The sequence below is a fragment of the Schistocerca gregaria genome, chromosome 4 (genome assembly GCF_023897955.1).
Source record: "Schistocerca gregaria isolate iqSchGreg1 chromosome 4, iqSchGreg1.2, whole genome shotgun sequence".
NCBI lineage: Eukaryota > Metazoa > Arthropoda > Insecta > Orthoptera > Acrididae > Schistocerca > Schistocerca gregaria.
The window spans coordinates 221457854-221479951 of NC_064923.1; the positions used below are offsets into that span (position 1 = coordinate 221457854).

At 42.2% G+C, this 22098-nt stretch overlaps 1 protein-coding gene across 3 annotated transcripts in view; it reads left to right on the forward strand.

Moving 5' to 3' along the window:
• Nucleotides 1-22098, forward strand: part of LOC126267123 (protein cycle) — a 946454-nt gene that overhangs the window by 661424 nt on the left and 262932 nt on the right. Inside the window, exon 1 of one of the 3 annotated variants that reach the window (XM_049972037.1) lies at nt 10043-10284. The exons of the other annotated variants lie outside the window; for them this stretch is intronic. Within the exon in view, the coding sequence (XP_049827994.1) occupies nt 10058-10284 (227 nt within the window). The 5' untranslated portion in view covers nt 10043-10057. Of the gene's footprint in view, nt 1-10042; nt 10285-22098 lie in introns of those variants that run through there. 3 annotated transcript variants of the gene reach the window in all.

Below are 22098 nucleotides of genomic sequence, written 5' to 3' on the forward strand. Positions count from 1 at the left end.
GAATTCTGCTACCTACGGCCGAACCAAGGAGGACATAAAAAGCAGACCTGGAAAAGACGGCATTCCTGCCCAATAGGTGAGTACTGGTATAAAATACAGACAATAGTTTGAGGAAGAAATTGCTGAGAATGTATATTTGGGCCTCAGCAATGTACGGCAGTGAAATATGGATAGTGATAGAACTGGAAAAGAAGAAAATCGAAGCGTTTGAGATGTGGTGTTACAGAAGAAGTTGAAAATTGCGTGGGCTGATATTGTAAGAATTGAGAAGGCACTATGCAAAATGGCGAACGTTACAGGAAGAAGAGCATTGGGAAATAAATTCCATGGTGCTACATGGAGCTGTAGAGGATAAAAACGATAGAAGAAGACAGAAACTGGAATGCATCCAACAAATAATTGAGTACTCAGGATGCAAGTACTACTCTGAGGTAAAGAGGGAGGTCCAGGAGAGGAATTCGTGGCGGGTCACACCAAACATAAGACTACTTTTAAAGAAAAGTTAGATAAAGTGAAATAAAAAGAACCATAATTCTAACCACAAATTGACAACTTAGGGTAAATTAATAACACTTATGAGCAAATCAACTAAGTTGTGCATGCAGTTAATCATTACAGTCTTCCACACCAATCTGATCCATTTGTTTTCCTGTCCTTTCTTGTAATTCTCAAGATACTCCGCGGTAGAGCACGCCTTTCCTCTTTGGTGTAACTCAAGTCACGTCAGACAGGTGGGTGTAACTCCTGAAACGTACCCTTAGAAAAATTAATGAATTAGTGTGCTGATAAACCTCTACGTTATTTGATTTTCTAACAGCTGAGCAGAACTGAACGTACTCAGACATTTCTCTCTTTAGTTATTCTGATCATCTGACATCTGACACACAATATTTTTCTTTGGCGCAACGCAATCTGACTTTCAACAATCCCTGCAAAAGAATGGCCCTGACTAACAATAACCTACCTTTCATGAATCACTTACCTCACAAACCGGCTGGAGTGGCCTTACGGTTCTAGGCGCTAAAGTCTGGAACCGATTGACCGCTACGGTCGCAGGCTCGAATCCTTCCTCGGACATGGATGTGTGTGGTGTCCTTAGGTTTAATTAGTTCTAGGCGACCGATGACCTCAGAAGTTAAGTCGCATAGTGCTCAGAGCCATTAGAACCATTTTTGAACTTACCTCACAAAATCTTCGTTACTCGAACTACTGCAATACAGAGAGCGCCAGTACTGCCAGTTAAATAAAAGATTCTAACAACTGAAGGCACTAACTACTGATAGGCATAGTTAGCAAATGAAAGATTTTGATAGAGAACAAACAATGTATTTACCTTAATAATGTTCAAAAGTCATCATTTATATATCAGTTCATGATATCCAGTATTACAAATTTACTCTTTCTGATGGACACACGTCCAGATCGTCCGCTCTCAAAATTCTATCTCTCTCCCCACATCCACCACTGCTGGCGGCTCACCTCCAACTGCGCAACGCTACGCGTTGTTCACGTCCAACTGCCCAACACTACAATAGCAAATATTCCAACAATGCCAACCAGCTGCAGACTGCACACAGCACAGTCAGTGATTTTCATAAAGAGCGCTACGTGGCGTTACCAACATAAAAACCTAAACAGCCTACTTACACTCCCAACGACACAGACAGACTTATAACAGGCTGTTTAATATATGCTTCGACATTATGTTCGAAGTGAAACAGCTGCAAACATGGACAAAAAGAAAATGGAGCAGGAGATAACTCATCGATTACAGGAACATGAAATGCACGTGCAAAGACGGAAATCCAGGAAGAGCTGTCTTAGAACATCAGGTGTACTTACAACCTCAGATAAAATAGCCAGATTACAACTGTGGAAAGATATGGACCTTCTTCAACCTGGTTGTAAAAGAGCATCAGAAACCTTGCAACTATGTTATGACAAGGGACGCTAATGTGGAAGTTCTTATTCAGATTGAGGTCGGGAGTGGGTAGATCCAGGATTAATATTGGGTAGATCCAGGGTTAATATGGCCAGATGGGGTTATGAATGTTTGGCGTAACCACAAGCGCCGGAACGAAGACGAAGAACGCAAGACTAGAGAAGGCGTTGAAACGACGACGGCCAATGGTGCGCTGATAATGACCTCACCACGACAGGAGCGACATCTGCAGGAAGTGAATATAAGCGCCGCTCCTGCCAGCCTCGTCGGCAGGTACCTACCAGCAGTTTTTTTATTCTTCATGAGTGCTCCGTCCTTTCCAGTGGTTTTTTAAGTGTCGTGCTCTGTGTGATTTTTATCCTGTGGCCGACTGTTAACTTGTGGTTGCTTCTAGTGTTTTTAAGTGCACTTTGATTTGCTAGCTGTGTTCTTTTAACTTTATGTCGACATTTTAGCTGTCCCCCCCAAGTGTATGTCCTGTAAGGGGTCCGTAGGCCCTTACTATAACTTTGCACTCGGCACAGGTCAATAGGGTGAAAAATCGATTGTCACGTGTTGCGAGATCGAGTATCGAGTTGCGGCAGAGTGGTTGGCGGGAATGGTGTATTTGTGAAGGTCATTGTTGAAATACAGGGTCTTTAACCGAGAAGGGTGTCACCATCGCCGTGGTTAGACCCCTAAGTAATAGATTAATACCGGTAAAGTGAAGAAGTATCATTATGAAAGTGATCAGTGACGTTACTAGTGCCGATATTTGGTTTCGCGTCTACCGCGCCGACGTAACCTTGGATTGCAGTGTTCGATGCAGTAATGGATTAGCGTGTGACGATAGTGGCAAATGAAGAAAGCCTGTGCTGAGATTAGCCGTAATTAGATACGTATGACGAAGGCAGTGGCTGTCTCCTTTTTGTGTTTTGAGAAGAATATAAGTTCGTAATTAGTAAAACTGTGTTGGTGTTCCTCATTAGCAGACATTCAGTATTATAGTATTGAGCAGAACGAACTGGAAAGTAACAACTTCCGTAGCAGTCAATTCCGATTACAAGCCCCATTAGGTTCACGGTCATGTTAATAGTAAATATTGGACTGCTATTCGATCGGATCAGGTCGGGATAAAAATCGGAGGTGTTACAGTCCCCATCTTAGTGTATATTTTAAATCCCATCGTCTCCATTTACTGTGCTTCTTTATACCCCCTTTTTACGTAATCACTCCTCTGCATTTTTGAAAAGCCATTTGGCTGAAGAGCGGTGGACTGTGCCACTGCCAGCCCTCCCCTTCCCATATGGGCTGGGTAATGAAATTACAATAAAGAGAAAAAAAGAGAAAAAAAAAAGAAAACAGCCTCGGCTGGACTTCAGTGTAAAGTATTCGAGGAGTATTAGCACTGCTCGGCAGGGAGTGTTACGAGAACAGTTATCAGTGACGTGTGTCAACTTGCAGGAACATTGTGTATAGCATGGACTCGAGCCGGCCGCGGTGGCCGAGCGGTTCTAGGCACTACAGTCTGGAACCGCGCGACCGCTACGGTCGCAGGTTCGAATCCTGCCTCGGGCATGGATGTTTGTAATGTCCTTAGGTTAGTTAGGTTTAAGTAGTTCTAAGTTCTTGGGGACTTATGACCTCAGCAGTTGAGTCCCATAGTGCTCAGAGCCATTTGAACCAAGGACTCGGATTTATGTTGCATGTCGCTCATCGCTTGCGACACCTTTGTACGTTCAAGTTAAGTAATGTCAACCTGCTTTATTGAAAGAAAACTACTAATGTTATTTGCTTGAATTGTTGTATAGCTTCCGAAAGGCAGCATCATTTAGGTACCCGATACGAGACAGGGCAAGACCCAACAATAACAAAAAAGAAAATGCCGAGTGCCTCTGTGGAGATCAAACAGTCGAACACATGCTTTAGTGTGGTGTCCAAACTCCAGCTTGGAAGATGTATAGGGCCTTATAGAATACCAAGTTTTTGTCAAATTTTATATAATGTGATGTTTACAAACTGTGTAAATGTGAACGTTTCTGACCCATCAATAGTGATGTCTCCATTGCTGGCTGAGCAATCCTTAAGTTTTGCTTCTGTTTCGGCAATAAAATTTCATAGCTCATAGCTATACGCTAAAACCTGTAATGCATACTGACTAAAATTTGCTTTTGAGACACCTCAGAACGCTAGTTCCGAAAAGCCTATTCCGTTTATACGCCACTGTTCTCTTCTTATTCGGTGGCTCTACAGTTGAACAGTTTTTGATAGATCCCGATCTCTTCAGCACTCTTGATTTCCAACTAATCTCGTGTATCTATCTATACAGGGTGGTCCATTGATCGTGACTGGGCCAAATATCTCACGAAATAAGCGTCAAACGAAAAAACTACAATGAAAGAAACTTGTCTAGCTTGAAGGGGAAACCAGATGGCGCTATGGACGTCCCGCTAGATGGCGCTGCCATAGGTCAAACGGATATCAACTGCGTTTTTTTAAAATAGGAACCCCCATTTTTTATTACATATTCGTGTAGTACGTAGAGAAATATGAATATTTTAGTTGGACCACTTTTTTCGCTTTGTGACAGATGGCGCTGTAATAGTCACAAACGTATAAGTACATGCTATAACGTAACATTCCGTCAGTGGGTACGGTATTTGCTCCGTGATACATTACCTGTGTTAAAATGGACCGTTTACCAATGCGGGTAAGGTCGGTATCATGTTGATGTATGGTTATTGTGATCAAATTGCCCAACGGGCGTGTGCTATGTATGCTTCTCGGTATCGTGGACGACATCATCCAAGTGTCCGGAACGTTCGTAGGATAGTTACGTTATTTAAGGACACAGGAAGTGTTCAGCCACATGTGAAACGTCAACCACGACCTGCAACAAATGATGATGCCCAAGTAGGTGTTTAAGCTGCTGTCGCGGCTAATCCGCACATCAGTATCAGACAAATTGCTGATTGCTGTGTACTATGGGCTTGTTGTTTACGAGTTCAGTTCGCTGTTTAAGTTTGACCGTTGCAGAAGGAGTGATTGTAAGGATATGTTCGCATCAATTAGGAGCTTCTTCGGCCTTTACCAGCGACAAGAGACGTATTGACATGGACGGAAATAACGAGTAAACACCTGTATTCTCTTTGCACTACAAACACATTGCTGTACGACCCAGTTGGATAGTAAGCAACTATCAACAACATTCATGCTGCTGTCAAACAAGGTAGGCAGCAGCGTCCCAGCTAGATGGGCGTTTTTGACGCGGTATATCTAACAGCAGCTTCAGTGAGATTGAAGCAGAATGGACATTCACCTTCTTCTCTAGGCATGCTTACACCATTATTACTTGCTCTCAGCGCCTCACCGACACCATTCACAGATGAAAGAGGCTGGCAACACACTTAGGCCTACTGAATTTGGTCATTACAGTCTGTGCGGGATACTTATGAAGGGTAGGGCAGTATTTTCTTAGAAAACAGTGGGTTTTCCAAGTGTTAATAGCAGTATATTATGTGCTGTGCGGTACCTACGAAAGTTGTTCGTCGAAAACTGAAAAGCATATGTAGAACGCTCTCTCAAAGACCGGACAGAGTATGTACTGCACAGTCGAAATAGTTGAGTAGGGTCCCGCTTTTGACGAAAAAATGGTTCAAATGGCTCTGAGCACTATGGGACTTAACATCTGAGGTCATCAGTCCCCTAGACGTAGAACTACGTAAACCTAACCAACCTTAGGACATCACACACATCCATGCCCGAGGCGGGATTCGAACCTGCGACCGTAGCAGCAGCGCGGCTCCGGACTGAAGCGCCTAGAACCGATCGGCCACAACGGGAGACACTTTTGACGAGGTACTCGTAACCCAACGAAGGATGTTGGGATGTAAAAGATTCGATTTTTCTGTGCAGGCAGCTACTAACAATAATGTAAATCTATCAGTAATAGTGACGACAAATTCGAGAGCGTACAAGATTAAAGTGCATACGAGTGAGCGACACTAAGCTACAAAATTCGTTTCCATTTAAGTCTAATATCCATTTGTCTAAGCTGCCGAGAAACATTTCTTTGCAGCGCAGTTATGTGCATTTCCTGTATAATAACATAAGAGGGATTGCTACAGACAAAGAAGACAGCCATTTTCTAACACCAGCGTAACAAAGTCACAAAAAAACAAGAAACCAACCATCTTTATCTGTGATATTTAACACAGAGTAGAAATATTTGTGTTCCTAATGCGCAGAACAGGATATATGTCATGAACACACATACCAAAGTCAGTTGATCTGAGTTCGAAATAAGGTTGCTCCTAACTTTTCTTCTTTTCCACTTCGACGTAAATTATTTTAGCGACCATTATTCACCATTGCTGTCACTAATCAACAGATATATAAGAAAAAGAAAAATACTTTCAATATTGACGCTTTGGTCTGAGCACAAAATGTAAACAGCAGCGTTGTGTTAATGTCACGTGACCATTCCTATTTGCTAGGCTAGATGGGCCCAGTGCTCTACGTTCGGTCCTTCTCTATGGCAGTTAGCAGTTTGTGTAGTCGAATAATTTGCAGGATTTCCAAGCACGTACTTGGAGATGTGATTTGTTTGACTGATACTCCTATTCTGTATGTGCATGTGTATCTGAGTCACTGTATGACGTGTACGGATATTATTTTGCGCCTCAATGTATCATTTGTCAGACTTCCTGTTCATCATTAGCGCAAGATGCCCCTTTTCTCGTCTGTGGAAGAAATGTTCGAAAATTTTTATAGAACATTTTGTTTTGTTACTTTCAAAGTACTAGCAATAGACCCGGTTGCACAGCTGGGAAAAATTGTCCATTGTCCAAAGTGCAACGATTCCGTATAACCAAAATCTGTCGCAGAGGCTGTCGCTAGTTCGATTAAAATGTCCTTGTGTTTTCGATTTTCCAATGCTGCTCAGCTCGAATCTGTAGCGATTTTCAAGTGTGTCGTATGTAGCCTCAAAGGGAACACATTGGTGTCTCAGTAAAACTTTTCTACTCATGCGTTGTTAACATTCAATGGATTGCCGGACTTAAAAATTAACATCGTCTCACCACTAGATTCCTGAAAACGTATGATGTAACATACCACTTGCAAGTAAAAGAGCGCAGAGAAATAGAACTAGTTAGTCCAGTATGCGCTTTTACTTGCAAGTGGCATGTTACGTCACAGCTATTGAGGAAACGCTTTGTGACTTCTCGTTAAAGTTCGACAAACCGACAATGTGAGCCTAGAAGAACGTTTTGTTTGTGACCCAAATACGTTCGCTTGACGTGTTACGCGACACACCTGGCAATATTTATTAATAAGTACGGGTCTGCAGTCATTACCAGTCTGCAGTCAATTTAACTGTTCGTATTGGTCGCTATTTATATTTTTATTTATTTAAAATTGTACACCTTAACGAGTTTCGGCCACTGCTGACATCAGAGTCACATTTAACATATCGATTGTATATATAATCTCAGCTCACATGCACACGTATACCATAGATATTTTAAATGTGACTGTGCTGACGGCTGTGGCCGAAAAGTGTTAAAAATGTATATATTCTAATCGATAAAAATATAAATACCGATCAAGACGTACAGTTATATTGACTCCTGAAAATGGCTAAACAGTCGAAATTCAGCAGTAGTGGAAAATCCAAAATAAAAGGACATTTGGATCCAACTAACAAGTCACTGTGAGAGTTGGTTGCCATTCAAAAAAATTGTTTTGGCTGTGGGCTCTAAAACATTTTCTTGTCTGTTGAAGTTAGTCAAATGGTTCAAATGGCTCTGAGCACTATGGGACTTAACATCTGTGGTCATCAGTCCCCTAGAACTTAGAACTACTTAAACCTAACTAACCTAAGGACGTCACACACATCCATGCCCGAGGCAGGATTCGAGACCTGCGACCGTAACGGTCACGCGGTTCCAGACTGAAGCGCCTAGAACCGCACGGCCACACCGGCCGGCTTGAAATTAGTCACCCGTCAGTTTCGTTTATTCCGAGAGAGATGGTGCTGTGATTAGCACGTTGGATCCCGAATTCGTAAAGAAGACTATTCAGACTACGTCGGGCCGTACACATTTAGGTTTTCCGTGACTTCCCTAATTCGCTTAAAGCAAACGCTTGAATAGTTGCTTCGAAAGGGTACGGCGGATTTCCTTCCCCCGCCGTCCCTAATACGGGCTTGCGCTCCGTCGCTAATCAAGTCGTCATCGACGGGAAGTTAAACTCTGATTTTCCTTTCAGTTTCGTAAATAATTAATGTTAATCCTATCTACGAAAAGAACGCCTTATAGAAAGCGACTCCCACAAAAGATAGTTTAGTAAAGGAGGATTTGTGAGCTGTGAAGAACCACAGATAAGTGGTATCTAATGAGGATATCGAACAATCATATTAACAGGGGCTGGATACATCAGGTGTCCATGCGAACGCTCGGAAGCAGGCAGTATTGTTTCCGACAACAGGCAGGACGCGATAAAATTGGGGAGGGCGCTGGGACACGGAGGGGTGTTGACTCTGAGGGCGCACGCGCGACCGGCTGCAGGTGGAGGGGAGTGGCAACAGGTGCGGCGCGCGCTGATTGGCCGGCGTGCTCTCGGCAGCCGTGCCCTGCGGTCGCGCGCAGTTCTAGGTGGCGACCGCGTAAACAAAGTCGCTCCCTTCGGCACGTGTCAACCCCACGGCACTCGTTTCCTGCGCGGTGTGCCGGGCCAAACACCTCGCGCCGCCGGCGGAACGGCTTCGCATTGCGACCGTGTTCAAAACGAAAGTGAAACTTTCGGAGACGTACAGTGCCATGAATTGCCTCCGTCAAAAACGGAATAGTTGACGACGCAGCACTACAAGCTCAAATATCGCGATAACAATTGTGGAGACTAGCCGTACAGTGTTACCGTTTCCATTAACTGGTGCGCTTGACCCGAATAAATCGCGAACCGCAGCGTATTGCTTACGTGGGTTGCAAATTATATTCCTGAGATTTCGGTACACGTTAGCAGAAGGACGCTCTTTGTTATGCTTCCAAATTTTCTGCCGGCTTTTCCAGTTTCGGAAGCGAGGTTCTTCTCAGCAGACGACTCTGACCTACTGTGAAATGCTGATGTCTTGGAACTAATCCCGAACTGAGGATACGTCGTTGCACGATGCGTGCTGTAGGTGCAGACTGATCGACACATGTGGACCGGCCGGCCTTCGGTGGAGAGTGGAATGCGAGTGGTGCAGTCGGCACGTGTCGCACAGATCGCTAACGCTGCTCGCCTCGTGGAGGACCAAAACTGCTGATAGCAGCCTGCGCAAACGAAACGATACCCAGTTGTTACGCGTACGTCGCATGGTTGTCTAAATCGCTGTGATCAGTGACACTACTGCCTTCGTCGTTCATCGAGAAAAACAGCGAGTTCCTTACACAAGCGGTCGTTCTCTCAGCTTCGACGATCACCGAAACACAGCATCCACAATTCGAGTCGCGATGTGTAAATAGATGAGCAGAAAATGGTAAATTAAGGACACAGTGACAGTGTATCTTCCTGACCCCAGTCGTAACATTTCAGGAATTCACCTTCTGAACGAGTGGACCCTTATATTACTTTCCGCCGTTTCCATGGCATGCATATGTGAAAACATTTGATATCTGGTGTAGGCCCTATTTGACCCAGTGCGTCTTCTTCATTGTGGACTATTAATTCGATTTGTGGTGTGTCTGGACTACCTCGTTAGCGAAATATTGAACTGGTGATGCAAAACGGCTTGCTCTGTTTGTGGAGCAGTGGATTTATGAGACCGTTTCAGACTGACGACTGTAGATATCGTCAAAGGTAGACGGGGGCGTCTTGTTACCCTGGTGAAGAGTTTTTCCGGAGTCGGTGTTGGGTGAAAGACAGCGGCAACTGGTGACGTGTTGTGAAGTGCGACCGGAACTGCGCTGGAAGCGAGGTGCGGGCCGGCAGTGATGGGTACGGACAGGGGGCGGACAGGTGCGACGAGACCCGGGGGCGGCGTGGGCGCAGTCCCGGGGGCGGCGGTGGAGGCGGAGGCGGCGTGCGGGCCCGGAGGCGGCCTAGGCCCCTGGCGCTGAGCGGCGCCGGCCCCAACAACACCACAGCCACAGCCCCATGGCCGGCGCGTACGCCGGGGGCGGCGGAGGCGGCGGCGCGGGCGACATGCCGGCGTTCCCGCGCCTGCTGCAGCCGCACCACCATCACCAACATCATCACCACCATCAACAACAACAACAGCACCAGCAGCAGCAACAGCATCACCAACTGTACGGCCGCGCACACAAGCCCCAGCACCAGATGTCCCCGCAGCCGGTCTACTACGACCTGTCCGTCGTATCCGAGTGAGTACCTCCGGCGTTTCCCTGACTTGTGTCTGTCTCCATGCAGGCTGCGCAACGCTCCTGTAAATTTAGACATGCAGGTGGCGTTGCAATAGAGGACAGTGAAGCTGACTCTTTACTGGTCTCCAATGCAGTATTGCCAACATCTACAACAGCCCAATACGAGACTCCAATGATAACTTCAAACTTTTTGCCGATCAGTTGTTATTTCATAAACCCTTTATTTACTGTACTTGTAAAACATACAATTGAATTTTCTCATTATGAGAGGATTGACGGGTGATTTGTTTTAATTGTTAAAACCCATTCAAAAGCCAAGGTCGTACAAAACATACCGGGTGATCAAAAAGTCAGTATAAATTTGAAAACTGAATAAGTCACGGAGTAATGTAGACACTCATGCTTGGAATGACATGGTATTTTATTAGAACCAAAAAAATACAAACGTTCAAAAAATGTTCTACAGATGGCGCTTCATCAGATCAGAATAGCAATAATTAGCATAACAAAGTCAGACAAAGCAAATATGATGCCCTTTACAGGAAATGATCAATATTTCCACCATCATTCCTCAACAATTGCTGTAGTCGAGGAATAATGTTATGAACAGCAGTGTAAAGCATGTCCGGAGTTATGGTGAGGCATTGGCGTCCGTTGTTGTCTTTCAGCATCCCTAGAGATGTCGGTCGATCACGATACACTTGCGAGTTCAGGTAACCCCAAAGTCAATAATCGCACGGACTGAGGTCTGGGGACCTGGGAGGCCAAGCATGACGAAAGTGGCGGCTGAGCACACGATCATCACCAAACGACGCGAGCAAGAGATCTTTCACGCGTCTAGTAACACTTTATTTTTTGGTTCTAGTAAAACCCCATGTCATTCCAACCATGTGTGTCAATTTTTACCTGTCTATCTACATTATTCCATGGTTTATTAAGTTTTCAAATTTATACTAACTTTTTGATCACCCGGTATATATTTTTTAATGTAAGACAACGTTTGAACAGTCTTTGCTGTCATATTCAGGTCTGAAACATCTTTTTGCCGCAAAACGTGTTCATTTTACGCTGAACCACTCGCACAAGATTTCAAGTGCATAAAACTCAGCACATTATAAACGTTTGTCATCATGTATACAGACGTGGCCTTTTGGACAAGGTTCTTCGCATTTTTTTAAAAAAATTGCGATGACAGACATTTATAATGTGCTGAGTTTTACCCACTTCACGTCTTGTGCATGAGGTTCAGCGTAAAACGACCATGTTTTACTACAAAAAAGTGTTTAAAATCTGAAGATGACAGCGAAGACTGTTGAAACTGGCTGTCTTGAATGAGAAATATTTTGTGCGATCTTGGCTTTTGGATGGTTTTTAAAACTTATAAAATCAGGGTTCAAAGTTTTTACTTTCATACTTCAACAGTTAGTAATTAAGAGCAAATTAATTTATTTAAAAATGATACAAGGTTATTAAAATGCATAAAATGTTCAGAGACACCCGACGGAATTACACAGGCGAAGTATGTTAATGGACTGAGTAATCCCAAAAGAATCACCTAACTACGAGTATTGCTTCTGGTGATATAAAAACAGTTTTTTCATTAACACATAAAAATACTACTCTCTGAACACTATGAAGGGCGTCTAGATTCCACTTTTGTAGACGAGCAAAGTTCACACCTACCTCTTGATCTGACGGATGTTGGCCGGTAATATGGTGTATTCTGAAAACGTACCTCGTTTGGAACCGTAAAGGCTGTCTTTCTTCTCTGTGGAGTTGAAAGAGGAGAATTTTGATCGTTTTTGGGCCATCATTCCCTTTTTTTGGACAGTTGCTTCCCAAATGAGAGTAGACCAAATGTATTTCTCTCCATTTGAAATCAGTCAATAAAAGTGTCCCGTTTAGGACACAGTATGAAATATACGAATACATAAGCGTCATTTCCACCATTGCATTAAAAGTCTGTACCATTACTTTTTTTCACTTTCTATATATTCCATAAGAAGACCTCACACCTCCCGTGTGTTCATTATAATCTTGTACAAATGTCAGTGGCCCTCTCCAATCTTCGTTCCATCTTCCTGAGTTCTGAATATACTGAATACTTCATTTCCGTGATAATTTAAAAGAAAGTGAACTGCATGATTGTCAAACCATATTCTGCGAAGTACTACCACATACCTGAAGAGATACAGTTTGAACATTTTCTTCATTGTCTGCCTCTTCCTCATTACCACTCAGTTTAGGTTCTGTGAAGGTTTTGTGAAGTAATAGCACACGCCTGAAGAGATTTTACATTACTTTTTCGTGGAGTACTATGCATCATTTCATCTTCACTATCATCGCTACATTCAGATGGTGTATCAACATCATCTGGCCAGTTTGCTAGATAAGTACGAATTTCTTAGTCTGTAATATGTAGTCATAGCCTGAAAGGAAAATAAATCTCACTGACTTCATTAGTGTTTTACAAGTCACGCATTATATGTATTGTTTTTTGTGAAATGAAATGCCATATTGTCGTCAGCAAGGATGTATTTTATTTACAAAAAGTCCTGAAATACAGAAAAAGTTATACACATTAAAGGAAAGAAACCAAAAGTCAATGTAACCTCAGCATGTGAAATCACTGTCCTGGACCTCACGGCACTGCTAAGTCCCAATCATATCTTACGCTATTTTTTGAGTATTACAAGAGTACTTTATTGATATTTTATCCAGATTAACATTAGTATGTGCGGTATAAAGGTATCTACGTGGAAACTTATCACTCACGTTAGTTCACATATAAATCTTACTTTTATTTACGCAACCTTGCAGCGTTGTTTCACACAGCGAGCAGCCGTTTTGCAGTACAGCTGTTCACCTTGCATGCGAGCCAATACGTTCTTCTTTCTCACTCTGTTTTACAAAGTGTCTTTCCTTGAAGAATGTTCTGCAGTAGTTTACGACTGTTTCCTTTTCTCACTCCGTGCCCGAGATATTTTAGTTTACTGCATTTTACTGTGTATGGAACTTCTTTATTTTTCTTCATTCTGAGAAGAATTTCGTTATTAGTAATGTTATCTGCCCTTGACACTCTTAGCATTCTCCTGTACAGCCACACCTCAAATGCCGCAAGTCGTTTTTGTCCGCCGCCTCAGCCAAAGTCCAGGTCCCAGTTCCGTAGAAGAGGATGGCTAACGTGTAGCAACGTAGAAATCTTAGTTTTGTTTCGATTGGGAGGTGATGGCTCCGAAACACAAGACGAAGCTTTGGCTTCCTCAACATGGACTTTAATTCATTGCCCGTTATCCGACTAGTTGTTGATATTAGTTCCCAGATGTGTGCACTTGTTTAATTGTTCAATAAGTTTACCATTAATGTTTTGATGAAAAAGAAGGAATAAAGGAATATTAACGTTTAACGTCCCATCGATATCGAGGTCCTTAGAGATGGAGCAGGAACTTGGATTGTTTTGAGGACGGGGAAGGAAAGCGGTCGCGACATTTCAAAGGAGCCATCTCGGCAGTTGCTTGGAGCGTTTTAGGGAAATCACGGAAAACCTAAATCTGGATGGCCGGACGCGGAGTTGAACCGTCGTCCAATGTGCTAACCGCCGCGTACGTCACCCGCCAATGCTTAGATGTCAGATGAGTGTGTCTCTGTCGCTGATGACCGTTAATTCTGTGGATTTCTAGGTCATGACGCTCACTACTTTTGTTGATTTGGGATTCAAGTTTTTACAGACTATTAAAGTTATCAGTAAATATTACAATGTAATAAGCCTAGCGGATACTGTTCAACTTCTTTCCATTCAAGATGGTTCCTTCTTCGACGTTTTCAAGGATTTCTTTGAAGATATATGTGACAAATGCAACCCTGTAACTACTACAGAGCTCCTTTAACCACTTGCAAAATGTCAAACAGTGAACAATTTCTTTCCATTTGTTACTGCGATGTAATAGACTATTCTAGTTCTTTCTCGCTTCCTAGCGTGCAAAATCGTCTATCTTTCCAGTCTTCCTCCTGCAGCTTCCTCTCTGACATAGCTCTCGTAACACATTTTTCCCATGTGATTTTCTGGCGTTTTTTCTGGTTATTTTACTAGCTGGAATCCATTCCCTCATCCTCTTAGGTCATCTGCCCGAACCCAAACGCCATACATGCGCGTACCATCTCAATCGTTTCCGGTACAGTTGTTCCTAGGTTCATTCTCTTAAGTACGTGCAAACCTACATCGACACCTCCAAAATCCCTTCTCCACTGACAATAAGTTCCTCGTTGTTCTTTCAGTTATTTACCATGTTCCTGCTCCATACGTTGCTATATTTTATATAACTGTTTTAAATGTTCTAATCGTTGTTTCTGATCTAATATGTGTGCACCATAAAATTCCACTTAATTTTCAGTTTGCTTGTCTACCTTAGCCAATGGGATTCTCAATTTAGCTTTTACTGGATCGATTTTTGTTAATAATGGCTCCCAAACATTTACTGGACCCCACAGGCCTCATTACCCCAAAATCTAACGGCAAATCTTGACTCACACTTCCAGTAACTAAATACATCCGTTATCCCTAAGTTAATGGTTTAATTTCCGATAGTTTCTGTAAACTTTCTGTCCCTGTAGTGCACGTCATCTTCGTACTCTGCAAAAATGACCATCACCAGCAAAATGCAAAGTACAGAGCTCGCATCATTTATAGACACACCCATACTATGCATGAAGGTTCCCATAAGCTTAAGGCAGAATTATGGTTTATTTCAGTAATTTTCAAATAAATTCTATCATGACGCTAATATCTGATAAAATGGTATTTATTTATCTCTTTCACTTTAGTCATTCTTAAAGATTAAATATAAAATTATGACAATTGTAACTATGAAGTTACAACTTCCGTGCTTCGAGTGGAACGAATTGTTACTGACTCATGCTAGCCATGCATATTTCGTTTCTCATCTTTCTAGGTAAACACATAGCCGTTTTATTTGCTTAGGAGGTGCATTAGACATTATTACTTAGATTTTAATCGTATGTACGACAGACAACTAATGTCGAATGTCGACTGTTCACGACTGACGTCTACTGTCTTCACGTAATTGCCATTGGTTCGGAGCTACAATTTGTAAAAGCTCATTTAAATGAAGAATGGTTCATTGTTCCTGCAACTTTTCAAACTTCTAAGCTTACTTTAGATAGTTTCATTAGCATTTGCACGATGTATCATAATGATGTGAAACGAGTGACTCTACATTCACATCGCAATTTAATTCGTTTTAGCCCTCTAGGGCTCACCCTTGTAGACATAAACAATTATCCTGACCACTCTTCTAGTCGGTTTTTGCGAACCCCACCTCTTTTCTTAGCAGTCCACTTATTTTTCAGCGTCCCACGCTTCGGTGATCGGTTTTCCCAGTTTTCCCACAGTCTGTGTTTCACTTCCGTACGCCACATGTATACTCTCAGAATTTATTTTTTTCTCATATTAACACCTAGAAGGCCTGCTTAGCCGGGAAGTGCGGGCTGACCATAAAATAGATTCCAGATACTTCAATAAATCTTTCAATGTAACGGTTGGACGCAGGGAACAGAAGCAGAACGAAGGACGACACCGTTCAGGAGACACACTCTGGTTCACTGACGGTCCGAAAACAAACGATAGCGCTGGGATACAGTCTAGGAGGCTACAGAGCGACGTCTTTCTAGGGAAGCTGGCCACGATATTGCAGGCGGTAATATCTGCTATCCGGGTGTGCACGGAGGAGAATTTGCAAAGCTGGTACAAAGATTGAAGCAGCAACATTTATTCGGTCAGTGAAGCAACTCTGAAATCTCAGTCAGCCCCGCAACGAGATCAGAGATCGTTGCAGAAGACAGCGCAACGACTCCATTTATTAGAGCGGAACCCGTCCTCAACATCACTGAGGCGATGGTAAAATCAAACCTACGTAGAATATTGGACAACGATGAAAAAAGAGGGGAAAGCTAATGATGACAAAGCCATCTTTCAAGAGAAGTTCCGCAATCCTGAACTTCAACAGGAAATAGATTAAATTTCTGTTAGAACTCATCACTGGCCATGGGAACTTTAAATAAACACGTACACACGATGGGTGTGTAGGTGTAGACTGTGTTGTGAGAGGGATGAGAGGTCACCAGCCCTAATCGCCCAATGCGAAGAATTGGAGGTCAAAAGACACAGAAAATGCGCATCATCTTGCGTAATAAGGAACTAATAAAGGGTCGTCCAATTACTCTTGAAGGGTACGGGCTGGCGGTAAGATTCAAAGGGAGCGAAACCCCACTCTGAACAATGTAATCAGCGAAACTTTATTAATGTTTTTCTTTCACATTGAATTTTAGTTAAATGTAGGAATCTTTGATTTCTTTTTATTTCGTCTTTGATATCAGAATTATTATTTGGGGGATCGAATTCCGTTTTAAAAAAAGCTAGCTTCTGACGCATCTCAATGTTTATGATGTCATATCTCCTGAAATATGTATCGTACAAAGTTATAATTTTGCAGGTACGTTGCGTTGTATATGCAGATAATGTCTACAAAATGTATTGCAAATAGAGTTTTAGGTAAAGAAGCAATAAGTTAAAACGTCATCGCTGATGCTGAAATTTTACTGCATGCATAGAGAAGGAGTAGTAAGCGATAAACTTTTTTCTTTCATTATTCCGTGGAGGCAGTCAGTGATAAAAGTTTGGAATAGGTTTGAAACTGTGTGTTCGTTGGAAGCAGCTAAGTGCTCTGTCTCAAATAATGGGTGAATACAGTTTGGGTAATTTGCGCGGCGTGAGGCACCATGCCTCAAGACACATACTCAGTTTCTAACTTTAATGCATGATTTATTGTGTTAAATCTTTAACTTAAGATTACCTCTTAGTAAGTCGTTTGAGAAAACGTTTTTAGATTTAAAATTCCATCAGTAATCAACTGAAATACTGAAAATCGCATTAATATTTCCCCTCCTCCGCCGTTAGATAGGTAACATGCAACTGAAACCGCTTTAGCCGTCTGGTAATACAGATACAGGGATTCCTTCATTGCTTGGACATGCATGATTTCCTTGATTTCTTCTAAGATATACAGACTGCACAATAGAGGAGAAAGACTGCAGCCCTGCCTTTTTCGCTTTGTAATTGAAGCATTTCTCTGTCGGCCTTTCATTTTTATTGTTTCCTTGTAATAAGTTCAACCTGTTTGCGCCAGAGAGAGAGCTTCGAACCTAGGTTCCTGCCTTTCGTGGCCAGTGAGCTATCAATTCCGCTGTATGAGCTTACTTATTATTTACTTATTTTATGTGCTGCCATTTAGAAATTACCTGCCACTTAGTGACTAAGACTGGTCGTGTTTTCAGCTTATTAAATTGAACACATACACAATATTTTAACAAAGATGCAACTTCATATACTTGCAAATTTAAAGCAAATCAGAAAACTGAAATGTTTACAATTAACAATTTGTTTATTAAGAATTTAGGAAGATAAGAAGATATATAGAATGCCATCGTCAGAGTAAATCAGAAAGACATGCCCGATCTACTACCACTCGCCATCCGCGGGCGGCAACCTGATCAGTACTCTCAGCGTCTCGCCCCCAAATGGCGTGATTCTGTATCTACTTTAAATTACTTTACAGATAGCAAGTGCTGTTGGCTATTTCTACATTTGTGTTACACGGAGATTACAAAAGTCATATGATAGCGATATGCATATATACAGATGGCGGTAGTATCTCGTACACAAGGTATAGAAGCGCAGTGCATCGACGAAGCTGTCATTTGTATTCAGATAATTCATGTGAAAAGGTTCCTAAAGTGATTGTAGTCGCACGACGGGAATTAACAGACTCTGAACGCGAAATGATTGTTGGAGCGAGACGCGTGGGACGTTTCATTTTGGAAATCGTCAGGGAATTCTGCATTCCCAGATACACAGTGTCAAGGGTGTGCCAAGAACACGAAATATCGGGCATTATCTTTCACCATCACCAGTGGCCAAAGGCCTTCATTTAACGACTGAGAGCAGCGGCGTTTGCGTAGTTGTCAGGGCTAACATACAAGCAACACGCGTGAAATAACAACGGAAATCAGCGTGGGGCGTAAGACGAACGTATCCCGTAAGACAGTGCGACAAAAAGTGGCGCTACAGGGCTATGGCAGCACACTAACGACACGAGTGCCTTGCAACCAGCACGAAGTCGCCTGCAGCGCCTCTCCTTAGCTCGTTACCATAGTATTGGGACCCTAGACGACTGAAAATCCGTAACATGAGACCTGATTACAGTTGGTAAGGGCTGATGGTAGGTTTAGAGTGTGGCGCAGACCCACGTTGTCAACAAGGCACTGTGCAAGCCTGTGGCAGTGTGGACTGTAGTTACGTGGAATGAACTCGGTCCTCTGGTTTAAAAAGAACCGATCATTGACTGGTCATGGTTATGTTCGGCTACTTGGCGACCACTTGCATTAAACAACGGTGGAATTTTTATGGATGACAGTGCACCATGTCACCAGGGCCACAATAGTTCGCGGTTAGTTTGAAAAACCTTCTGGACAATTCGAGCCAATGATTTAGCCACCCAAATCGCCCGACGTAATCGAGATGTCAGTTCGTGCACGACACCCTGCGCCGGCAACACTTTCGGAGTTATGAGCGACTGTACCTGGTGGCGGCAGCATGGCTCAATATTTCTGCAGGGGACTTGTTAGGTCCGTGCCACGTCGAGATGCCGCACTACGGCTGGCAAAAGGAGGTCCGACACGATATTAGGTATCAGTTAATATTACTGTCTAATGAACTCCTATTTTTGTGACAGTATGGGAACGATTTAGTTGTTACTCTGTGTTTGTCACTCTCCACCTGTGCCGCTGTCATTCAGTCTTCACCTGTGCCTCTGTCATTACCACTACCACTACCACCACTACTCCAACTACTACTGTTGTCTGCTTCCTTCTGCCTATTCTCTCATCGCAGAAAGCACCGTACTTTTTATGCAGCGCTGTAGATATTCTGTCTGCACAATCGTTCACATCGGTCCACAAGATCTCGACTGTTAGGTGCTTGTGTGAGTTGGCTAGTCGTATTTGCTGCGACCAACAACCACATACACTACAGGCCATTCAAATTGCTACACCAAGAAGAAATGCAGATGATAAACGGGTATTCATTGGACAAATATATTATACTAGAACTGACATGTGATTACATTTTCACGCAATTTGATTGCATAGATCCTGAGAAATCAGAACCCAGAACAAAAACCTCTGGCAGTAATAACGGCCTTGATACGCCTGGGCATTCAGTCAAACAGAGCTTGGATGGCGTGTACATGTACGGCTGCCCATGCAGCTTCAACTCGATACCACAGTTCACCAAGAATAGTGACTGGCTTATTGTGACGAGCCAGTTGCTCGGCCACCATTGACAAGACGTTTTCAAGTGGAGAGAGATCTGGAGAATGTGCTGGCCAGGGCAGCAGTCGAACATTTTCTGTATCCAGAAAGGCATAACATGCGGTAGTGCATTACCCTGCTGAAATGTAGAGTTTCGCGGGGATCGAATGAAGGGGAGAGCCACGGGTCGTGACACATCTGCAATATAAGACTTTTATCCATTGTGGATGTGGAACACTGCGACTGTGGTGTGAAAAGGTTTTCAGAAATTACTGCAACCAGTCACCTTTTATGTAGATGTATTTTATTTAACCATGACCGGTTTCGAGCTGCCTAGCAACTCATCATCAGATGGTATATACATTCAGTGCTTTTTTGTACCCATTGTGTGGGTGGTTGAGTATCTGTGGCTAGACAGAAACGAGAACAAATAATCGCTACATGTGGTACAGTAACACGAAATATTTACAGCATGATATTATGTTTAACGTATAAGAGCAAATAATCACTACATGTGGTACAGTTACACGACAAATTTACAGTTTAATTTACGTTTTGAGGTGTTACTTACAGATAAATCATTCTGCAGGTATATATATCTCTTTTAGGAGGTATTCTTGAAAACATTGTTGTTCTTGTTTTTCACAATTTCACAAGTTAAAACTTTCTCTAGATGTATATTACTTTTATGAGGCACTGTAGGAAACATATATCTTGTTTTTCGTAATCATCGCTGAACACACTTAGCCACAGATACGAATACAGGATTTACACATTATAAACAAGCCAAAGATTGCAATATAACTACAGTATCAAAGATTTCAAGTTGACCAGAGACATTATTAGTCATCACTCACACTGACAAGAGATTTGTCTTTATTACATAGAAAATAAATGTAAATTAGCTTAAACTAGTAAAATGTTTATTTATAAATTAACTGTGCAATTTTAACAGGTATATAAAACTAGATTTTTTACATTATATTTCAGTTACATTCAAGATTATTGGTATTGAGAGTATTATGATAGCTAATTTCTTGCTCCTTCCATTGGCTGATCTTGGCATATGATGTCTGGGATGAGAAGGTTGATGGTTAACTTAAAATAATGAGTAATGCTGGTATTTGATAGGGTGTGGAAAAGGAGTTGGCGGTGGGGGGGGGGGAGGGGGTATAGGAAAATAGAGAGGGGGGGGTTGAGAGGGTGATGTGGAGAGAGAAGAGAGCTGAAGGGGGGGGCAGAAGTGGTAGAAGCTTTTATGTGTGTGTGTGTGTGTGTGTGTGTGTGTGTGTGTGTGTGTGGGTGGGCCATTTTGTTTCTGAATGACTGTTTAGTTTTTTAAGTTCAAAGAATCTTTAAATTTCTGAAAGAAGGAGTTATTCGCCAATTCTGTCTGCTCTTTTAAAATGGTATGTGGGGAATTACGTTTGTGGGTAAAAATCTCTAATTGTTCGAGAAGATCCATCTTGATTCCCTTGTCTACAGTGTGTAGGATTTGAAGGTTAGTTTTAATGTCTGTTATGGAATGTTTATTATCTGCTAGATGGGTAGCAAAAGTGGATCTATTTAAGTTGTTTAGGCGAAGTGCATCAGTGTGCTCTTTGTATCGGATCTCAAAATTTCTACCTGTTTGCCCTATGTAGTAGCAGGAGCAGCTGTCACACCTTAATTCATATATACCAGATTTTTGGTGAGAGCTTTTCTTTTTGTTTATGTGCAATTTTCAACTTCTGTTTATCCACATTTAGTTGGGTTAGATCTAAGAAATTCGTGACTTGGCTTAGAGTGAGATAGTTGCTTAACTCTAAGTGCAGCATGTAGATGTCCCTGTTTAACAAGTCTTTTCGTAAAAGGAACAATGAACAAATACAGGAAGTGCAAAGTGAAACTAATGAAAACTATTCTTGCCAACAAATTTAATAAGCAATGTATCTTAGAGAATGTAACACCTAATTACATAAGAGTTGTAGCTAAAGACCAGAGTGAATCTGCACAAGCAGCCAAGAAAAAATGTGAAATTGTATGGATCAAAAATGAAATTAGATCACATTACAAACGAAAAGAGAAATTGAAAATTGCACATAAACAAAAAGAAAAGCTCTCACTCCTGATTGCCAAAAAAATCCACCATTCCACCAAATGAATGCCCTCTCGTGCAACATAAATTCTTTGAGAGAGTAGTTAACACAACAAGCATTAATTTCAATAGCACATAATTAAATTTGTTAAATAAGGGACTTAAACATAATATTGCCACAAAACTTGATTACAACAGTGTTAAAGACCTAATAACTAACACCAAAATAGCCTGTATAGCATCAAAACTAGATCAGAATGATCAAAATGCTCTAGCCCATGATGCAAACAAAATAATAAAGAAAAACATAGATGCACAAAGGCTCCATAGTAATAAACATGATGAATCTGCAA